Here is a 22,763-nt window from a genome sequence, read left to right as displayed (position 1 = left end):
ATAAAAACTCTGAGGAGCTACTACTTTATTGTACTTTATTAGCCATGAATACCTTGTTTTGATAACATTACAAAGTAAAAGTATGATATCAACACAATTGTTTTAAATATTTGTATTTAAAGCAAAAATATTTAATCTTATCCAAAGAAATAATTGATAATGTTTTAGTAAACTTTTGCTCCTTTTCCCACAGTGCACAAAGGAGGGGGCGGTCCGTTCAGCTACAGCTGAAGGCGAATATGGCGCTGTGAGGGAATGTTAGTAGAGAGCGGATCGGCCGAGTTTTGTGTCTTCTGCTGGACTTGTCCGGAGTCACGGTGAGTAGACAATGGGCCGACTGGTGCGCCAAAGGTGGCCGAAAACTTTTGCCGACCCTGGGTGGCACCATGCACGAGTGTCAGTCCCGTTCTTGGCGCCGTTCGTTCCCCGTGATATCCCTTCTTGAGTTTTGAAAGCTCTTTAAAGATCTGTGTTGCGCCTGTTTGCTTGTTTGTGCCTCGAGATGAACTCGGCACCGCCGGCTCGCCTTGACAAGTAGAAGTGCAAATGTGTCTCCTGTGCTGTCGCTGGGAAACGGCCTAGCTAGCGAAAAAGCCGAGTCATTGAGAAACTGAATACATAATAACATATATGTAACGGAATTTTCTAACCATTTTAAATCGGTATTTCTGGTATTTATTAATCAAATTAAGAAATTAACTATGCATGCATTTTTATCTCATAATAAACACCTTGAAACATAAATTCCCTTGTTTAAATGATTTGCGACTTAATATTTAATTATCGACGCTTTCAGAAGCCTAGTGACCTTTAGGCTCCAGTGGGTTTAGAAATTTACAACGCGTACATACCCTACAATAAGTTGAATTTATCAATAATGGTTACACTGAATATATTTTTGGTCGGATCAATTTGAGGGCGCAGGGCACTTGATAAAGCGACGAAACCCCACGAAATAATAAGCCGCGCGGTATCTTTCTTTTGTCCCGAACCTTGTAGGGATTCGCGCAAAATTGGAGCAGTGCAGAGCCAAGCGCTTTTTACGCAAGAAGCCAACCTTGATTTCACGCTCTTGCATGAGATTTATCGAGTTTCCTCGTCGATCAAGTTCACACTCGTACAATAAATTCCACACAGTGAATATGTTTACGCTTCGCCCCTGGCACCCTTTAGCTGCTTCGTGTCAGACCGATCGACACCTCTGAAAATATACATTATGCTGAAATATTAATGTTTGGAAAACGTGAAACCTGTTTTACGTGTTAAAATCATCTCAAACTTATTTTTAAAACGCTAGCCTAGACTTTGAAGATTGTAAAGAACGGCATTACTTAAACCAGTGAAATCAGTTTTTTGGACAAAGCAAATGAGGTGGACGACTGTAAGTTGTTTCGATAGTAGAAGGAAAATTATTTCGGAAATGAATTCTTAAAAGAAAGAATCCTGTATAGTCTGAAGTATTTGTTAAAAATGATTTGTTAACATGATAATTAGGACATAAAAACCGCTAATTTAAAAAAAGAACTAGAAGACGTGTTCGCTTTACTGCACAAATTAATTTCCCAATATTTCCAAGTGTGGAGGACCGCTAAGATTTGATAGCACCACTCAAGTGTGAATTTTATCCTAAATTCACCGTAACCTTGTACATCGTGCTGACGTTTTTCATCTTTCAAGTTTTAATTAAAAAAATCAACTATTATTGTTCCATGTAAAAAAATTGATTTATTTCCTAACAGTTAATGCATTTTAACCATCAAAATAATCCTTGCCAAGTTATCAGCATAAGGATGAAAGCTAATGCTAATTGAGTTTGATTAAATAACTCTGAATTTCAATGAGGATTAGTTATGTTATTTAATTTCTACTATAGAAGTATATATATATATTACTGTTTTAATTTGAATTATTAATCATTTAACGTTTCAAAAGTCATCAGAAGCTCGTATCACATCCATTAGGATTGCATTGAAGCCACTGAACGGAAAAGGATACAAAATAGATACAACAAAAACACTTGAAACTAGGCTAGGAATAATTTTCAATCTGAAATGATTGTGATTAGTGTTAGTGTTTCGCTAGTGCTGTTCGCTCTTTCTTGCTTAATTGATATTTGATATTATTTGTATTTTATGTATACGACATGGCAAAAATAAACAAGTATAAAATAAATAAACCATAATAAACATAAGGCTACTGAACTATGTGTCGCAACAACAAAGAAAGCACTAGCGCCTTCATATAAACCTTTTCCTTTACTGGTTAAGATCTATTTACGCGATTTTTATTGGCAATGGGAAGTATTTGGTATTTAATTTCAAAACTTGTAACTTACAAACGAGAAAAATAGGCATTTCAATTAACTCGCAATATTAAAAAAAATCGATGAACTTTTTTTGCATTTATTTTATATTGGAAAAAAGGTTTAGCCTAATGCAAAGGAATTTTCTACTTGTTGGATCGGAAACGTAATCGTATTATAGGAAAGCGCCTATGAACGCGAATTCCCGTTCGAATCGAGAGTGCCACACATGCGAAAGCAAACAACAACATTTATGAACAAAAGTGCCGCTCTGCGGCTTCGCGTCGATCAAACATTTATTTAATCAGCGCGCTTTGTTATCGCGCAGCGATTGGACGGGATGCCTGTGCTATAGGCCGGAATCCTGCAGCCACGAGGTCTTTCTTTGACGTCACCCGGCAACAGCAGCAGCGTTTTGCATCTTCAAAGCGAACCCTCTGCGGCAGCGGCGGCCACGCGCCTGTTGTGCCCGCCTTCTTCATTTATTTCTCCTTTCAACGGTTTACTCCTCGCTCCATGTAACTCGCAAGATGGGAAAATAACCGAAAACTGCTGGTGCCAAACTGGAAAAAGCCCAATGAGTGCTCAAAACACCGCAGTCTTTGAAAACAAGATGAACACGGAATTTAATCGAATCGGTGATTCTCTTCTTATTTAAAAATGAATTTTCACCAAAAAGAAAGTAAAATGCGACCTTCTTTTAGCAAATAATAATACTATAGGTACTTTTGAAGCATTTAGAAAATTTTAAAATTTTGGACTCTCCTAACTTTAGTGCGACAAACACAACCCATCAAAATTGGCTTGAACAAAAAATAGTGTAGCCTTTAGGTTGCGGAAATTCACATTTATTAACTTCTTTAATCCTGTTTGTGTCTTACAGCTTTTTTGTAGGGTAATACTAAAAAATAACAACCACTTTTATTCGATTCTTGTCCTGAAAAATTTGTAGAAATTAAAACAGATCTTATAATTGTCAAACAAAGAGCTTTTTTGTTTAAAATAAATTTTTGCCGGATATAGCGCAATCAAAACATATATGTTATGGTCATTTCCGCAAAGATAATGAATTATACTGATATAAAATTATTTAATATGATATTGAACATACAAGCACTCATACAAAATATGAAAATGGCGCTATTTGAAAAACATGGTTTTAAAATTATTTTTACTGGAACAAAAATGCAATCCCTTAACATAAGGAAAATGGCTTTGTTTCAAATTCGTTTTCTAAACTAAGAGTAAAAGAGAAAATAACTTAATTTTTATAGCTCTGTTTTTCTGCAAATATGCTTTTTGGCCAAAACAAACTGTGCTACTCGCAAAACAGGGATATTTCGGTCCGGCAATGAAAGCAGGGAAACGAGGGCAAAAGTCGTTTCTTTGAGCGGTGATTCTCGCGGCTCTGTTTCCCCCTTTGACGCGGATAATGAGTGCCGGGGCAAAAAAAATCTGGCTTGCTGTGTCTATGAAGTCGGTCGGTCGGCCGACCTGCGTCACACAACCAATTGATGACGTCTCTCTTGGCGTGACGTCTCCATTGCGCCCTTAGCGTTTCCGCACTCTTCTCGAGTGGCGCAAGAAGCGTCTCTCCATGCTTGAATTTCAAACACCTTTCCCTATTTCAGCAATCATGTGCACAATTTCACTGCACGAATAATCGCTTTACAGACGAGACATTATTATTCGGAAATCAATTTTTATAAATAGGAAAAACACAGGGAAATAAATTTTATTTAAAAAAGGAATTTAAAAAATGTTAACTCTAAATGGAATTATAAGGGTGGGAAGCTGAGAGTGAAAAATGTTTTCTCCTTGATTGGATTCCCACTCAATGTATTGCAATTAAACTTTAGTGTTCATCAACGAGTAAAGACACCATTTTTCACTCTAAATGCACGAGTATTTCAAAACCTTATGTGAGGCTGTTTAAGTCAGTGTAAACGTAGAGAAGAACTTTTAATTATTTTTAAAACCAGACTGACGGTGACATAATTGTTTGTCATGAAAAAATACTATCTCAAATAGGAAAAGTGGTTTAGAGTTAAGATTATTTTATTTACTCGTTACTATAGAAGCTTTAAAGGAGGAAAATGGTCCGCCATTTGTCATTATATGATTATTTACGGTTATTGTGCCTCAAAGAGTCAGGCTAAATTGCTGAGTCACTATCTGAAATGATGTAGCCGTTCACGTTTAGGCATATATAGTTCTTTAGAACATTAATTTTAGTGAACAATATTGACACGATTATTTTGATTACATTATAAAATTATCAAAGAAGGACATTTTCTTTCTGATTACCATAGGGAATATAAATTTTAAAGATATATAAATCTATGTTAGATGACACAATTAAATTTATTGCCAGCATTCAGTAAAATTAATCTTAATATTTCAGTTTAACTTCGCGAAAAGAACAAAATTAATGATGAATCATTTAAATTTCTTGTTATGATATATCACAAAAAATTCAAAAAACATTTTCGAAACATATTATTTGTGACTGTGACCCACGAATTTGCATCACACATCGATTAGCTGGAAACGGTATTCCCGGGGGACAAACACATCCGCAGTCGGCCAAATCGGCGAGTTGCCGCCCGGCGGGCTGCAGCAGTGACCCTGACTGACTGCGAGGTGCAGCAGCTGCGGCCACCTTTGACATTTGCGAGAGAGCCGGTGTCAAGGAGGCTCGACACGCGCCCTCCCGCCTCCGCGGCCGTCCCCTCGTCCTGGGGGATGCGGTCCGGGTGCTGAATGGGGCTGTGGGCCTCCATCGGCGAGATTGCGGGCCCTGGTACGCAGGTCGGGGGCGGCTTTGCCATGCAGGGCCTGTCCCGGCCGCGAGCCGCCGTGGCGGAGGCCTGGGAGCGGGGGCGGGGCGGGGGCCGCTTTAGCTGGCCGAGCGTGCGCCGTGCCGCGTCAACAGCAGCCGATCATTTATTTGGGCTGCAAAGCGAAGCCAGCCCTCGGCGGACGTGTTGCTGCCGCCGCTGCTGCACGGACAAATGCAACCAGTCGGACGTCCAGCTGCTCCTGCCACTGACGACAGGTATGCAACGCGCCTCGCACCTCCGTCCGCCCGGTTGCATATCGTTGCCGCGCTTCTCGCAGTCAGTTCTGGCGAGGAGCAAATCTTGTCGCGCTTGTTAAAGTGCTGCGAGCCAAATCAATTCCTCAACTTGGACGTGTTGTAGCGCGTCTCTGAATTTCCAATTGAATCGCTCGCTGCAAAAGTTGCATTTAAGATTGATGGAAACTTTTCAAGAGTTTGCTCAGTCAGCATTTGATTGTGGTAGTTCACACATCAATTGGAATTTGTTTGATTCTAAATAAAAAAAAGTTCAGTTTGCGGTTGCATAAATAGTTCAAAGTCGTGAAGAAAATTTTTTGAATATTTTAGATTTACTTGATTGTAAAATTAATTGGTTTCAAATCGGTATTTACCTGTTATGGTTCATCAATATCGTTTAAGCTAAAGAATTTTGTTTCAGCAGTTATATTCAAAATACGTTCAAACATTTTTGGGGTTTTAAGTGAAATTAAGAGTGTTATAGAAATTAATTGAATGGTTTAAAAGACTCAAGTTTCACTGAAGAAACGATTAAGAGAACTTATTTTAGTTACAAATGTGTAACCTTTTAATATCTAAACTAGATTGCAACTGTAAAACATCATTGTGAATTAATAAGATAACCGTTTTGGTCGGTTTGACAAAAACCTAGATGGTAAGTTGCAATACTTTATACTTCTCAAAATATTTTGAATAGCCTTTGCATCAGCATTATTCACTATCGACAAAATCTTTCCTGGATAACGCAAATAAATATACGTTTTATATTCCACTAATTCCAGATTTTTATCACTAGACCTGCATTTGCTAAACAAATTTCCTACTGCATGAGTGAATGTTCACTTATTTTAACTCTCGGAGCTCTCGAGGAAGGACGAAAAAACTTAGAGTTAATAATAAACTGGTTTTTACCAGTACAACGTGTTTTGGTCAGATTCAACATTTTTATATACACCTGAGAAGCACGGAATCCACGGCACTTGCAATTAAATCTCGATTGCTCGTGACGAGTTGTGTGTGCGCGAGTTAACAAGTTGCTTTTGTCCGCTATGAGTCAAGTTTGGCCGCGTGTCAAGAGTGCCACCACTCCAGCACACACGCGTCGCAGCAAACAACCCCTTTTGCTGGAAACTGAGCCATGCATGGTCAGAAATTAGAGGTACGGAAGCACGGAAATTCCGATTTCAATTTGGTAAAAAGTGAAAAATTAATTATGTTTGGTTATTGCAGGTTCGCAATTACTGCATCTTTCAAGACCACAAAAGAAAAATTGGTCAGAATAAAGTACATGCCTCTTTTAACGCAAAAACAATAAACATCTTCTTAGGTTAACTATTCTCATACCTAAATTTTTATATTTAATCTTTCATAATTCTAAAATTAAATTGTATTATAAATAATAATTTTTATATTTTAGTTTCACTTCCCTTAATTGTTAATTTTTTTATTTGTGCGTTGCATTTTACATGTAAAATCATACGATAGGTGAACTGTGAAAATTCTAATCAAAAGAGCAAAATCAAATGAAAAAGTCCCATTATATATTGGAACAATCCTCTAGTTTATGACTGATAAGCTGCTTGCTAGATTATGAATATTTAAAGAATTGTGGTCATTCTTCTGTGAATCGAATGCGCATTTGGAAAAGTGGGTCAACCCGATGTTTTCGCACGCAAGCACAAAAATTTCCGGTGATATCCTTTCTCTTTTTTCACCTCCATCACGACAGAACGACCACGCCCGCCGCAAAAAATTGTGTAATCTCAAATCGAAAAATTATCTGCACGCGAGTATACGCGTCAAATTATATTAAAAATCGTCAAATTACAACTTTCCCCCGCTATTTTTATTCTATTTTAGTAATAATGAAGAACTAGTTTTTGCTTTACAACTTATGCCCTATTTTATGGAAACATTAAAATATTAATGCACAATTAAATATTCACACGGTTAAAATTAGTAGGATAAATACGTATTTAGAAATTGAGTACCTATTTCATGGAGGATGTTTTCTCTCCTGAGAGTAAAATAGAAATGCCTTGACATTTTCATTGCTATAAAGGAGCATTCCTCAAGTGGTGTATTCAATATAATTTTTATTCTTTAGCACGGCGGCCAGATTCTCACGGTGCATAGGTATGGCGTCTGCTGGGGCACAGCACTTTGAAACGGGCTACTGCAAATCTGTTAAAGAAGCAAGTTTTTAGCAAAAAAAATATGATTTCATTTGCGTATTATGAATTAATTATGCCTATGGGATCAGAGAAACACTCGCGAAATTCGTAAAAAAAGGAAAATAGAGCTCAAACACACATTTCGATGGTATCTCGGATCTGACCGGCAGGAACCAATACCAACGCGCATCTGCCCCCCCCCCCCCCCGGTGCTACATGTTCTTCATTTTAAAGTGTAGCTTTTCATGGCCCAATTTACTCGTAAAATCTCGCTTTAAAATGAATCATAATAATATATGTAAAAGTCACAAACAACGCAATAAAACTCTACCCAGGATAGCAAAGACAAAATTACCCTCTAGTATGGATAGTATCTTAGCTTAACTTCTATATAATACGCTTCGAAAAAGAGAAAAATTTCTCTAGATGGCTGAGGTAAAATTAATTGTAAAGCATGATTATACAGACATTTTTGATAGCAAACTAAATCTAACATGGGAAACATACTGTACAAATAGATCCAAAAAGTTTTACGTTTTCTTTCAACCAGAAAATAGTCAGTAAATAGAAGTGCTACACTCGCCAAGGAAATTTCCCCGTTATGGATAGTAAGCGAGTTATTCGCCGTCGATCTATTTTCGCGCGGCTTGAGAACTGCGGATGTTATTATAGCGTTGTTGAAGTGGCGATTACCCGTTAGTGCTCACATTGAAACACAAATTTGAAGTTGAAACACAAAAATCGCTCAATATAAATTGATGAAAAATTAAATTTAACCCTCTTGTTGGAGGCTACTGGCAATCGCCGCTTCCACAGCGCTGTAATAACGTCCGCAATACTCCGCCTCGCGAAAATTGATCGCTTTTCGACGGCGAATAACTCGGTGACCATCCAATTTTCTTGTTGGGTGTTGCATTTTTTCTGTTTGTGATTACTAGCATCTGGTTGAAAGAAAATGTTTAACTTTTTGGATCAATCGGTGTGTTTCCCTTTTAAATATTTCTCGAACAGGGTTTTAACCACCTTACCAGAAAATATCAACCGCCAGGAACATTTGAGAAATTTGTGTAATAGCTGACACGACATTCTGGATTTTTCTCGATCTGATTTTGTTAGACCTCATTCGCTCTCTTGACTCCAATGTCCAACGTACTACTTAAAAAACCGGTCTCAACTCGTCTAATCCCGTCCACCTCGGTTGGGTTTATTATCACTACCAGTCGTAACCGTATTCCTAAAATCCCAAAAACATTCCCCGATCGTTGGCAAAATTTGAAGACTTTTTGAATCCTTAAAAATTTGTGTTCGGCAGGGATGTGCCGCAGGGAGCGAGGCCGCGCCTAGCACCTTGAGCGCCGTTTTCCCATTGTGCGAGAGAGAGAGCGAGAGTCGAGTGGGCCGCGATGTTGATCAAGGAGTACCGCATCCCCCTGCCACTCACCGTGGACGAGTACCGAATCGCCCAGCTCTACATGATAGCGGTGAGTGCGGCGTTTCCGTTTCTTTTGCGCCCCTTTTGACGCCCGCCCGCCCGCACGCTTGCAGAAAAAGAGCAGGGAGGAGAGCCATGGCGAGGGTAGCGGTGTGGAGATCATCGTCAACGAGCCCTATGAAAACGGACCAGGTGGCAATGGACAGTACACCAAGAAGATTTATCACGTCGGCAGCCACTTGCCAGGTAAACTATACTGTGATAATATAATGTCTCTGTACTATAAATTAAAATCTCCATAATATATTACAATTTTAATATCATTTTCATTATCAGGGTCTCACATTTTTTACCAAGGAAGCCAATGACGTAAAAATAGTTTAAATGCTGTGAACTTCATAATTCACCTTAGATCGCACACTTCAAAAGCAATAGATTGATTTTTTGGATTCTCTCAATCTCGTTTGAATTTGAATGGTGAAGTTCATATACCTACATTATTTTTGATGCACTTAATCGGAAAAATTTTAACGAAGAAGAATCGCTTGAAAAATCGGATTTTTTCTTCCTAGGTTGGTTTAAGAGTCTGTTGCCCAAGTCGGCGTTGACGGCGGAGGAGGAGGCGTGGAATGCGTATCCATACACAAAAACGAGATACACGACGCCGTTTGTAGAAAAGTTCTCAATAGAAATTGAGACTTACTACTTTGGCGACAACGGCCACCAGGACAATGTCTTCAACTTAAGCAGCAGTGAAAAGCGCAATAGGACAGTCGGTGAGTTACCACTTGATCCAGACAAAAATATTGTATAGCTTTGGAAATATTTTGATTCAACAATACCTCTTAAATAGTGCAGAACTAGTTATTCATCAGAAGCAGCATCAAATGTCGTTATCTACAAAATTATTTTGTCCTTGGTTAGATCTAATCGACGTGGTGAAGGACCAGCACATGTATCAGGGCGACATCAGCAAAGAGGAGGACCCAAAGCACTTCATATCGGAAAAGACGCGACGCGGCCCGCTGTCCGACAATTGGTTGGACGAGTACTGGCGCGAGGTCAAGGGCAAGAACCAGCCAACGGCCAGCGGAAAGTCGTTGATGTGCGCTTACAAACTGTGCAAGGTCGAGTTTAGGTACTGGGGCATGCAGAGCAAAATCGAGAAGTTCATCCATGATGTTGGTGAGTGTCGCAAAATTTAACATTTAAAAATATACTGTCTGTGTTTAGAAAAAAACGCATCTTTCAATTTTAAAGATTGGAAAGCTTGAAAAGTCTTAATCCATAACTTTTCTAGTCGTTTCTATGAAGAAAAATGTATTCAGTGTACTAAACTACAAATAAATATAAATTTTTGCTGACCGAATATCATAAAATCAAGTTAAAATGAAAAGTTGACAATTAAGTAAAAATCATTTAGCTGATTTTTTTAAGATTTCTCAACGATATATCAAAATAACGAAACACGGGCAAATTCCACTCCTTATTTAATTGAGCGTGGTCGTTAGCCCTGCGGAAGACCATGTTCAAGGCGCACACGCAGGCGTGGGCGTGGCAGGACGAGTGGCATGGTCTGACGATGGACGACATCCGACAAATCGAGCGGCAGACGCAGGAGGCGCTGAAGAAAAAGATGGGCAAGGGTGGCGAGGAAGAGGAGGATGAGGCCGAGGATGAAGAGGAAGCCAAGGAGGAGGCCGTCGGCGGCCAGATGATGAGCAGCATCGAGAAGCCCGCGCCGCCTGCCGAGCAGGCAGTTTCGGCCGACGAGGAGGAGGATGAGGACGAGGAGGAGGACGAGCGCACCGTCGCCGATAGCGTCGCCTCAGACGACGTCGCTAAGCGCAAGAACAACAAACTTAACTCGCCGAGCTCGGGTTCGAGCAAGAGCTTCGGCGCCACCGCCGCAGCACACATTTCCAGCTGGCGCATGGAGAGCATCGTGCGCGATTCGGACTCGGCCAGCGAAGAAGAGTTTTTCGACTGCCAAGGTGAGACCGGAGGCCTTTTCTTGCACGCACGATCTGCCATTTTACTGGTTTTCCGATTTAATTCAAAGGAACAGTGGGGACACCACTCTGATCTTTTAGATAGAATATTATTCAATCAATTTAGCCATAGATGATAGTGTGGATGCCACACTAGCAAGATAGTGGTATCATTACCATTACCAGCCTGAATTTCCCAAATTAATATTTGGCAAGTAAAGATTGTTACACAAAGTTCAGCATTGCAAATTTTCATGCCTTGCTCACAGTGATTTTATTAACATAAACAAAGACGTTGTTTGTAATTTTGAGAGGTGTCCATATAATGAATTTTTAAAAAATGCAATAATTTAAACTAATCACAGATAACATAATTTTTTTTAACTGGTAGTTTTTGTATTTTCTTTCAATACTTCAACCACATAATATTTTCTGAAAAATCTGCACATCTTTTCAAACATTTTGAACTCAAACTCATAATTTTCCGTGCATATCCTTCAATTTCTCGACTTTGTAATCAAAACCAGTAATGTTTGGAAACCGCAATGCACCTCTGAGGACATTGTTAAAATCGAAACCCTGCATTTGAACCACATTGTGGCGCATGCGACTCTTTTTCTCTTTCATTCTCAGCACAGTCTTTATCTTTTCATTCGCCTCCTCTCTATCTCTCAGCCTTTCTGTTTCTGCACTCTCGAGTCACAATCATCATTCGCTGCACCAAACTAATCACAAAAGACGTCCGTGACAATTTAATATTATGATGGCTGACTCTATTCTCTCTGTCATCTGTTTTTATGTTTGTTTCTCTTCCTCTCGGACCCTACAGCTGCAGCCTTTATAATTCCCGTCATTAAGGGTATGTGTTTTCAACTATAATAACTCTGTCACCATTTCTCTCCGCACCCATACTACCAAGTATGGGTGCATAATTTCTTCTACCGTAGACTGTAGCTTTTGTGGAAGGCCCAAGGCTGCGACCACCCCCTCGGGACGAATACTGTAATGAATGCCCCGAAGGCGGGCAAATCGCAGCCCTGGCCGGTTTTTGCGCTCGTCTGACCCGTCGATCCTTGCTTATTTGTAGAGGAGCTTGGCGATAGTGTCTCGTCTCTAGTCAAATGGAGCTCAATGGAACTAATTTCAGCCGACGACCACGATGGCGACTGCCCGCCTACGCACGTGCCCTCCTCTGACCGGAAGCAAGGTATGCCTTTTGCTCTTTCATATGTTAGGCAGCCGCCAAGCTGAATTAGTTAGCACTAACGCTGGCTCAATTCTGATCCGCAGACAGCATCTTCTCGCAGTCGTACTTGCAGAGAGTGGTGAGCGAGCGCGGCCGACCGCTGCGCGCCGCCAGAAGTGTCGATCAGTCGCTGCCCGGCTCGCCGACTTCTTCTCCCGCCCACCACCCATGCAGCACCACTGTCCTCGTCCTCGTGTTACACGCGGGCAGTGTTCTCGGTAAGTGGACAAAACGTACCATGAAGTGGGAGATTTTTCTCAATTATTTTATTATTGAGGGCTTCAATTTACCAATTTAAAATCAAACATTCCATCCATCTCTGGTCTAGAGCTGTGCCAAAATTGCCTCATTGAATTCCAAGACTTTGACTAATGAAATAATGAAATCATTCTCTTGCGATTGAAACTTGCACAACCTGCACCAAGCCCTTAAAATATTTTTTCATGTGTTTCTGCAGACGCTACTTATGACGTGACTGCCAAGAAGTCGGACGTGACGACCTTCTCAGGCGCGTTTGAATGCGTGATGCGGCAGCACTATCCTTCCATGGTGGGCCACATCGCGGTCCGGCTGGTCATGTGCCCGTCGATCTGCTCTGAAGGGCTTGGAATACTCACTAGGTAATCGTGGACACGTAGCAAATCTCGATCCTAACCCATTGCCCTCAGTCTGAGTCCGTACAGCTTTGACGTTTCGCCATCATGCACAGACGCTCCGCACGTGACGCACGACTCTATTCCAATCGGCGCCATTCCGTTGTTTGCGTCGTCAACGCCTGAGTACCGCGAGACTATCGCAAAGGTGATTTCAGCCTCCAACGCTGCTTATCACGAGTTCCTCCGCTCAGAGGAGGGCAGAGGCTTCAGCGGCCAAATATGCTTTGTTGGTAAGTAAACTTTATTAAATTAAACCTTAACTCCACCTTTATGACATCTGAAACATTATTTGATTTTAATTGAGGGGCCTAAGTCCAAAGATAATTTTTTTTTAAATGAATTATTTCTCTTATTGAACATGGAAAATGACAGTTATTCCAGTATAAAAACTCAATGTTTGTACTCCTTGAAAGTCATCAGTTCCTTGAAATTCAAGTGTCGGTTTATGCCATTCCAGGGGATTCAGTGGGATCGATTATGGGTTATGATGCTCTGTGCCGGAGCGCGCAATACCACTCAAGGCACGACAGCGACAACAGCATCAACGAGGAGGACACGGTGGCCGAGAGGAGGCAGCACCTGCAAGGCGACTGGGCAGACAACGATGCTCACCACCAGAGACACCTGTCCGCTCCACCGCCCAGGAGGAGGTCGTCCTCCAACAGGTTAGACGCGATCTCAACTATCGACCTTTTTTCCAATGATTTTTGCCCCTTTTGCAGCGATCAACAGTCAAAGCTTGATTTTGACGTGGGAGACTTCTTCATGTTTGGCAGTCCGCTCTCATTGGTGCTTGCCTACCGGAAAGTCGTTTCGGCAGAAGACAAATCAGGTTGAAATTTAGACAAAACCTTTCAGCAGAGTCATATTATTTACAGATATGTTTCATTGTATAGTGTAGTTTCAACTCTTGAATTTTATACGTTATAGAAATTTGTATTCTTGCTAATTGCTGGTTTACACCTTTCCTGCATGAATGAATTAATGTCACGGGACGAACGTCTAGCGTTTCAATAAAAAGATTGGTGCAAGGGTAGTAACACGAGATGGTTCTTTTCTGGACTGGGCTTCCTCCAATGAGCCATGCACCAATGTGTGTTCGCAATGTTATTGGGATACGGAGTTTTCGCGAATTTTTCACTTTTAAGGGGTCGCCCATCTTGAAAGATATAAACCAATTAAAAAACGTCTGATTTTTTTTGTCCAGCTCCTATCCCAAGACCTCAGGTGCAGCAAGTGTATAACCTTTTCCATCCAACTGACCCGGTGGCCGCCCGACTGGAGCCGCTGATCTCGGCACGCTTCTCCATGCTGCCGCCAGTAAACATCGCACGCTACCAAAAGTATCCGCTCGGCAACGGCAACCCCTATCACCTACGTGAGTACATAGAATCATTGTTCCAACTTCCATCATTGACTTGATATTCCTGCAGTCGAGTTCATACAGGCAAATCCGCAAATGTTTTCTGACTCGTCGAGTCATGGCTTGGGCCACATGCGGAGAATGTCGGAGGTCAGCATCCAGAGCGCTGTGTCAGGGCACGGCGACACGCTACCCCTGCAAACCATTAGTTCCTGTGAGTATTAAATTTATCGTAAATCTGAAATTAAACAAAAGTTTATGAAATTTGTTTACAACTGTTAGACCTCTAACAACAAATTCAAGTTACGCATTGTGAGGACACCTGTAATAAAGGGTTAAACGTGTTTTTACAGTAACGTCGAAGTGGTGGGGCAACAAGCGGCTTGACTACGCCCTTTACTGTCCAGATGGCTTGTCCAACTTTCCCACGAACGCCCTTCCACACATCTTCCACTCAAGCTACTGGGAGTCAACAGACGTGATCGCTTTCATGGTGCGCCAGCTTGGTCGCATGGACCCAACCGTGAATCTAGGCAAGGATGAAAAGGAGCTGGCCTCCTTCAATCCTGGACAGCCCAGGGAAAAGTGGCTCAGAAAGCGGACGTCAGTTAAGCTGAAGGTAAAACATAAACACTTGTTAGTTGAAAGCTGCTTCCCTTCTCTCACTTTTAAATAAATTTTTAGTTTAGTTCAAAATGAATTCTTGTTTGGATATTTTTTCATAAATTATATTTTGGAATAAAAATTTTAATTCAACGCACTAGGCTAGGCGTAAAAATTTAATTTTGTCTTCTTTGAATTCACAATTTGGAGGAATCATCTGCTGGGACTTTGAAACAGATTTTGAAAAATCCAATTTTCTATAAGGACTCTTTCAATACAGTTAATTTCTGCAGACATATTTTGCTAAAGCTTTTAAATTTGATGACACCTTTACTTTTATAAATCTTTTCGGAAATATGAAAATGTGGCATTATTAAAAGGCTCTGTAAAAATCAATGAACATTTGGCAGCTGATGAATTGTCCTCAATTCAATTATTTTTCTAGAATGTGGCTGCCAACCACAGAGCAAACGACGTGATTGTGAGTGAAAGGGCGCCTCAGACCCTGACTGCCAGGTTCATGTACGGTCCACTTGATATGATCACCTTGGCAGGTGAGTTGACGCCTCAAATTGCTCGACAAATATAAATGTTTGGATTTTTCAGGCGAAAAGATTGATATCCACATTATGAAAGACATCTCACTAGGCGAGTGGACACTGTTTGCCACTGAAGTGACTGACAAGCATGGCAGAATTTCCTACTCAATCCCTGCAGGCCAGGCTCTCAGCTACGGCATGTATCCTGTGAAAATGGTTGTGAGGTGAGTTTTAAAATGCTTTTTAATGAATTAATCGAGAGCAGAAAAACCACGTTGCTGTTTTCCTGTTTTATGAAATAGTTTCTAGCTTTGTTCAAATTTTGAATAATTCTTCCTTGTAGTGAATTATCATTAATGTAATTTTCAACAAAGCTACTTTGCAAGGTTCACTGTAATATCATGTAATATCATGCCAGCCGTTAATTCTTCGGAATTGGCTGGACTTCCAAAGATTACAAATAAATATTATTCTTTAAAAAAAATATATATTATTATTATTATTCGCTATGGTTTTTTTTAGATTTTTCTTTTCAAAATGTGCAAATTTTAAATTTTGTGTCAAATTAAACTCATTATTTACAGAGGAGACCACACCTCAGTTGACTTCTACCTGGCTATTGTACCTCCGGAAACAGAATGTGTTGTGTTCAGCATTGACGGCTCCTTCACCGCCAGCGTGTCTGTGACAGGCCGCGACCCAAAAGTGAGAGCCGGAGCGGTAGATATCGTTAGGTAACGCAGAGTTGATTGACGGTTTCCAAAGCGGTGAATTATTTTTGCCTTTTTTAGACACTGGCAAGAGCTTGGTTATTTGATAATCTACATGACGGGCAGACCCGACATGCAACAGCAGAAGGTGGTCTCCTGGCTTTCCCAACACAATTTCCCGCATGGACTTGTATCTTTCGCCGACGGCCTATCAACCGATCCGCTTGGTCACAAGGCTGCCTACCTGAAGAATCTCATGCAGGTACAAGGAAAAGGATTTTAGGAATTATTTATAGGCAGAAGAAAATAGTGTTGTGCGCCATTTCTACTTGCCATGAGTGCAACCTATTAAAAATGTGCCAAATTGCGGTAAAACCTGCAAAAATAAGTATTTTTGCGATGCAGTGGGTTTATTTGGAACCCTGTGCAAAATGCGCATTTTAATGAAGTCTTGATCTGCTGAGTGATGGCTAAAATATTTATTGTGCTTTCAGAACATAGCGTTTTTCAATTATTTATAGATGCCAATGAAGGCAGAAGCACATGAGGTGGTCATAATTTTTCAGTTGAAATTAATGCAGCTTCCTCGGTTCAGATTAAGCTTTTTATAATTCTGTATTTCTACAGATGGAACAGGAAACTGATGAATAAGGGCTGTAATCAGCAGCTGAACATAGTTGAACAGATAATTTCTGCAGAAATACTGAAAAGCGAAAATTTCAATTTATTGCTAGAAAGCTGCATTTCATTTCAACTGAAAAACTTCTTCATTTTAAATCAGCTTGCTGCATGCATTTGAGGCATTTGCTCCAACATTTTTGGGTTGGTGTTGCAGGAGCACGGCTTGGTTGTGCACGCGGCATACGGCAGCAGCAAAGACATCAGCGTATACTCGAGCATTGGGCTCAAGCCGCGTGAGATCTACATTGTGGGCAAGGTGTCAAAGAAGCAGGCAGCGCTGGCGCAGCCGCTGAGCGACGGCTACGCGGCGCACCTGACCGCATTGCTGGCGCACGGCGGCAGCCGGCCGGCGCAGGGCAACGCTCGCATGGTCATTCCCAGGGGCTACTTCGGTCTGCCTGGCCAGAACGTGTCCATTCGCAGGAGAAGGTGAACCACCCCCGCCCCCGCATCCCCTTTGCCACTACCCACGCTTTTTTCACTCAACCCGTAGCCGACCGAGCTAGACACTTTTGATTTTCTTTTTACACTCTCTTTGTTCCGTTTTAGCCCCGACGCGCAAGATTTTTTGTGACGCGTTGCACGAGAGAAAAATTGGCGAGCTCGATTCGCGTTGTTACGCAAGACGCCGCACGAGACGAAGCAGGGTTGGTAACAGCCATTGCTTCTCGAGTTTTGCGCGTTGCCCTGGCTCTGCAGGTAGCTGCGTGCAATTTTCGCTGCTTTTTCAGGACCGCTACCTTCTTTTCAAAGCTCTGATAATGCTTTTGCTTGAATGATATTGGTTCTGGGACATCATGCTTCAAGGCCAAAAATACATATTATTGGTTGCGGAGACAGAAACGTGATATAAATTTGTAACATTTTGCTCAAGAGTGGTAAAATATGGTTTAAAGTCATAGCATATTATTCACTTCCATGGGTCCCTTGCAAATAATTTAAAGGTTATCAAAATATTATCATTATAAGGCGGTATCGTACCATTTTTTTAAATCCCCTAAAAAATATATTTTTAAATATAAATTTAACTCATCAATTTGCATGAATGCTCATAGTGAAACACAAGAAGCTACAATTTTAAAATCCCTGGTAAATACATGCAATTTTCAATCGACAAAAGAGTTTTTTGCCCGAATGGACCACTAACAGGTCATATTGTCAGAAGCAGTAGAAAAATTGCGAGCTTTGGCAGTCATGGCAAACACATTCGTTGTATTTTTTGCAAGAGCTTGCTTCTTTTTCGGCTCAAGCCGCTGTCTCGAGTGATGAGCATTTCATGTTGCAGCAAGGAGCCGGCGTCGCCGTCGAGAGGGGGCGGCTCCTCATTCTTGCCGAAGCGCAAAGTTTACCTTAGCCATGTGTAGCGCGCGTGCAGCAGGCCCCCATGCCCAAACCCAATTGTCTGTCTCGTTTTTCTTTGCATTGTATCTCTAAGCGTGGATTCTGTCAGTTGTTATATGCAACGGTAACTATATCCAGCATTTTCCAGTTACTTTGCATTCGCTCTGCCCACTTTCAGTGTGAGTGCTGGCACTCCAGCTTGCGAACGCTTCCTCACTATGATTTGGGAGCCCCGCTTGCCACCGCCAATTCGTTGAGTGAAATGCAGATTTTATAATTTTAGGGCAGATCTACTCCAAATTTATTTTATAACTGAAGATTGAATGAACTTTATTTAACAGAAGATTTTTTATATTGGATCCAATCTTTCGCTGAGTATGAATCTGATTTGAAAAAATATCTTTCGCACTTTTTCTATTGCATTTCGGCTCACGTATTTCGAGGCAAAAAGGTGTCTCTTCAATTCGTGATAGATACTCATCACTTTACAGGTGCACGCCCCAGAGAACGAGCCTGCCGCTGACTTTATTATACTCACTTAATCAAATAGTCTCCCGCTTTTCCAGCACTCAAAGCAACTTTTCAAACCGCGCTCCATTGGTTTTTTTTCACAGATGAAGATGTCACTTTTGTTATGCACGCCTGAATGTCAGAGTGTCTGCCGCTGTGAATAGTTTCTATTTTTCTATGGATTCGTGAGCGATTCGGTTCACTCTCGAATAATGCCAATAATTCCAAACGCAACCCTCGCCTTAATGCACCAGTAAGCACCACAGTTAACTCGCTCTCTCGTCTCGCTGTTTCACCCCAAACGAAAAAATAAGTGTCCCCTCCACGTGTTAGTGAGCAGTCTGCTTGTTCATCTTTCCCTATCTCCGTGCTATATCTGTGTTGATTGGATAAGTGCTGAGCTCTTAATTAAACAAGATTCTGAATAACTAACCAACACATAGGCCGAGGTTTTCAACACAACAATAATCGTTACTCGACACAGATTAAGAACTGACATTTCTTCACAGCGGCAACTCTAAATATGCGGGCTAAATAAGCTGAATGCACAGCTCTCACTGTAGTTGTTGGTGTCTGTCCCTTGTTCCGAACACACTCACTTTGTTTCTCTCGACACTTGTTTGCTCTGCTGGATGGACTCTTTGTGCTTTTTGCGCTCCTTTGATTATAATTTCTCTGCTGCTATACTTTTCCCGTTGGCTCGTCACACGAAACGAGAAAGAGAGAGATGCAACTTCTTTCATCAGCACTCACGCCTCACACGCATTGTTCCACATTGAGCAAATTCGAAAAGTTGTAAATAATTCGTCGTAGTAGCGGCGGTCGCGGGAAAAAGAAGCCTGCTCGCCATCCGGTGCTCGTTGGCAAAACTTTCGAACGTGCTTTACAATTCCGGATTTTTGTATGCCATAAGCCGGGCACTATCGCGAAAAGTGAGCTGCGGACCAAAGTTTTTGCACACTCTCTTAAGGGCGGCTCTCTCCTTGTACGAAAACGGAAGAGAAATTTCATTTTGATCGGCATTTGTTAAATAAAACTGCGGATCAACAAGGTTACTTTTCCTCATACAACAAAATTTTTTGCCCTGCTTACATTTCTTTGGTGCTTGTGACAACAACAGACTCAGTTGAATCACAACTTTAGTTCGTTTTTAAATCTCGAAAAAACTGCAATTTGGCTGAGTGGTAATTATCATCCCCTATCCAACCCTCTATTTGCCCAAAAGGGAATCAGAAGACTGTTCAGGCCTCATTGAAACCCATTTAATTATTAAAATTCGAAACAAATTCGTGATATGTTTGCTGTATCTGAAGATCTAAATAAAGTTAATTAGATCCGCATAGGTAGCAAAATTCGCTACTTACTAATACAGTTTTCTCTTTGAGTGTTAACGATTTTTAACCTTTAACAAATCTTGTTGCTTCTTTGTATTAAATGCCGATTTTTTTGTTCTCGTCCGTTTTTTTATGGGAATGGGTTCAGCTCGTCTCGCGGTAGATCGTGGGCTTGACGCCGGGTGGGGTCAGTCAAAGCTAGAGGCAAGCTGTTGTGTTTGATGTTTGATGCGCGGTGAAAGGCCTGGGACGCGTTTTTCTAATGCGAGTGTTGTCTGCTTTGTGTGCGCAGCCGGTCGACCCGTCGGACTCTGGTGGGTCAGAAGGCGGCGTCGACGGACGGTGGCAGCATCCGACGGCCGCGGCGGCTGCCTGCGCGTCCACCTACGCTCTCGGAGATGGTCTAGCGGTGGCGCAGGTCGGCGCACGCCACCGCCACCGACTGCTTCAAGATGTGCCAGTGCCACCCCCAACAGCAGCAGTAGCAGGACTTAACCACCAGCAACTCCCTCTCCGACTGACCCAAGTGCAAACCGCCCGCCCGCGCGGAAGGAACTGCTGAGGCCGGATCTCACATCTCACAGGACGGTCGCCGTTGGCCGTTTCCCTCTTTGGAAATAAAAATTAGCATAATATGCGTGTGCGCGCTGATCTCACGGTAGATGGCTGAAATTCATTTTTTCTGTTTGATGTATGGAAGGGGTGGTAATGGAATCTGATTTACTAAAAAACAACCAATTGTGGTGCGAATTTTGACTATTCCATTTTTATCTATATTGGAAAACTATATTTTAATTTTTTTAAGTTCCTCGGGCAAATACTTTTTCATGCATACAATTTTTAAGGAAAGTATCTGTAGTGAACTGACTAACAATAATTTTGAATGCCTGATCAGAACGCATTTTTGCAGATGAAGAACATTTCCCCGTATTAATTCTGGGTCCAAACGTAAGACGAATAAAATAAAATTAATTTCAATTCCTATACTGCTAGGAAAATTTGGCTATAAATTTGCAGAAGAAATAACGCAAGAAAGGTATAAAGGGTTTTCTGCGTTTTCCACCTGCAAGACATCCATGACTTAAAATGTTGAGATACATTACCAAAAAAATTAATAATTATATTCCAATACATCATTCAAAACAATGAATTCCTCTTTTTGTGAAAAATGTGTAGCATAAACCCGGTAACAGGTGTGTGAATTTTGAAAATCTGATTAGATTAGAGCCCTATATTTTGCTCAGTTGAAAATATTTTTAAATATGATAAAAAAATCTCAATTCTCAACCCATTAAGTTATAGACTGCAAAGAAAAAATATTTTCAGAGCCATCTGCCCATCGGATCGCGCAGAAATGCTAGGTTCAGTCCCGCTGAACGGTGGCGTGCAGCGATGTTTGTCGCCCACTTTGAGATTTTCTTGCGATCCTCGTTTCGGTCGGCTCCACAGTACTGAAAATACGCTTATTAATTCATAAAAATCAAACGTGTCCGTGCCGCGCGAGCACGAACTGACAGAGAATAAGTATAACAAACAAACAAACACGGAGTTCGACGCGCGTATTACGTAATTTTAAGAATTCAAAAGCAGCCAGCGCGAGTCAGGGACTACGCGAAAGCGCGCCAAGTCTGATCTGTGTGTCCCAGGAATTATAAAATTCTTTACCACGAAAATGTTGAATTGAGCCTGCTTAATGGGTGCTCTCCTCTTTTATTACGATTGTATTATACTGTGCGTCTCATTTTCACACAAACACAAAACACACACGGTTTAAATACATAATTCTATACCCGAAACGTCTGAATTGTTACGCTTCGTTTTTCTCGAACCGAGGTATTTTGAGCTCTCGCGACAGTTGTTGTCTAGACATTTGTGGAGAGTAGATTTCGTCGTGGCTCTGAATCGGATACTCACTCTCAGGTCGCCGTCAATGTTGATCTGCCCGTTTCGAAAAGAAAATCTGACGTAGAATACAATGATCGTATCGCGTTAAGCAAAACTTGAGTGTACAAACGGAAATTAATTAACTCTGAAAATTCGAGCGTAAGTCTAAAATAAAATACGAACAAAAAAACATTGTCATTGTTGGAGTTTAGAGACGAATAAGAGACCATTCCTCTTTTAGCGTTGTTAGTGAGCCTATTTTATATAAACACAATTATATACGATTATACATTATTATGAATATGCTTTCGTGAGATTCGTTGACTTGTGCCGAATTCGAGCAAAACTGCTGTGAAAACGACCTGTTTGCCAAAAACTATGAATCTCCTATTTTGGGTGGAAATCTCACTTTGATTTGACGATTCCTCAAACATTGTTCATTCATAAGCATATGTACATTATACTCTGATTTGATCTTATTCAAGCGGTTTCAGTGATTGTACTCAGGATGCATTTAAATCGTATGTTTCGTCTCTTTCGCTGTGCTGATGATAATATAAATATATTTCTTCCTTCTTTAGAGTTTCGCGGTGCCATGAAATTTTTCACGTGCTGCCAAGCCTGAATCACTTTATTTCTGAGTATTTATCAGTATTTCCGCTTTTGTTGTTAATTCGTTGTTTATTATATTTATTTACACTATTTATAATCTCATTGTTGTGTTGTTACCGAATTTGAACATATTCGTAGAATATCCAAGTGATGTCAATTGTTAACCAAATAAATATGGATATAATAATTACTGTATTACTGATATTGACCTGAGATGAAAAGCTATGTTGAAATTATGATTGTTACAGAAAATAAAGCCAGCCAAATTTGAGAAAATTAGTTGACTCCGAAATTTTATTTATGCTT

At 40.9% G+C, this 22,763-nt stretch overlaps 1 protein-coding gene across 17 annotated transcripts; it reads left to right on the top strand.

Moving 5' to 3' along the window:
* Window positions 1–158: 158 nt before the first annotated feature.
* rdgB (retinal degeneration B) lies at window positions 159–22,736 on the top strand. Of its 17 annotated transcripts, none has more exons than XR_010574513.1 (23): window positions 159–317; window positions 8,868–9,036; window positions 9,101–9,233; window positions 9,560–9,763; window positions 9,912–10,172; window positions 10,499–10,981; window positions 11,808–11,837; window positions 12,066–12,185; window positions 12,269–12,442; window positions 12,682–12,844; window positions 12,893–13,110; window positions 13,338–13,545; window positions 13,603–13,712; window positions 14,088–14,258; window positions 14,314–14,457; window positions 14,597–14,862; window positions 15,292–15,400; window positions 15,453–15,609; window positions 15,970–16,119; window positions 16,177–16,357; window positions 16,931–17,205; window positions 18,062–18,241; window positions 20,254–22,736. XR_010574513.1 is itself a non-coding variant. In XM_065480861.1 (22 exons), the coding sequence occupies exons 2-22, from the start codon at window positions 8,959–8,961 to the stop codon at window positions 20,366–20,368; spliced, it is 3,690 nt and encodes a 1,229-aa protein (XP_065336933.1). In that variant the 5' UTR covers window positions 159–317; window positions 8,868–8,958; the 3' UTR covers window positions 20,369–22,736. The 17 variants fall into 17 exon arrangements, 10 of the variants coding, with proteins under 10 accessions (XP_065336933.1, XP_065336929.1, XP_065336937.1 ...); XR_010574511.1 differs by having other exon boundaries at window positions 18,732–22,736; XR_010574512.1 differs by having other exon boundaries at window positions 18,062–18,880.
* The last annotated feature ends 27 nt before the right edge of the window (window positions 22,737–22,763 follow it).

The sequence above is a fragment of the Cloeon dipterum genome, chromosome 2 (genome assembly GCF_949628265.1).
Source record: "Cloeon dipterum chromosome 2, ieCloDipt1.1, whole genome shotgun sequence".
Lineage (NCBI taxonomy): Eukaryota > Metazoa > Arthropoda > Insecta > Ephemeroptera > Baetidae > Cloeon > Cloeon dipterum.
The sequence above is the reverse complement of the archived record's forward strand: the minus strand, read 5'-3'. Positions and strand labels throughout refer to the sequence as shown.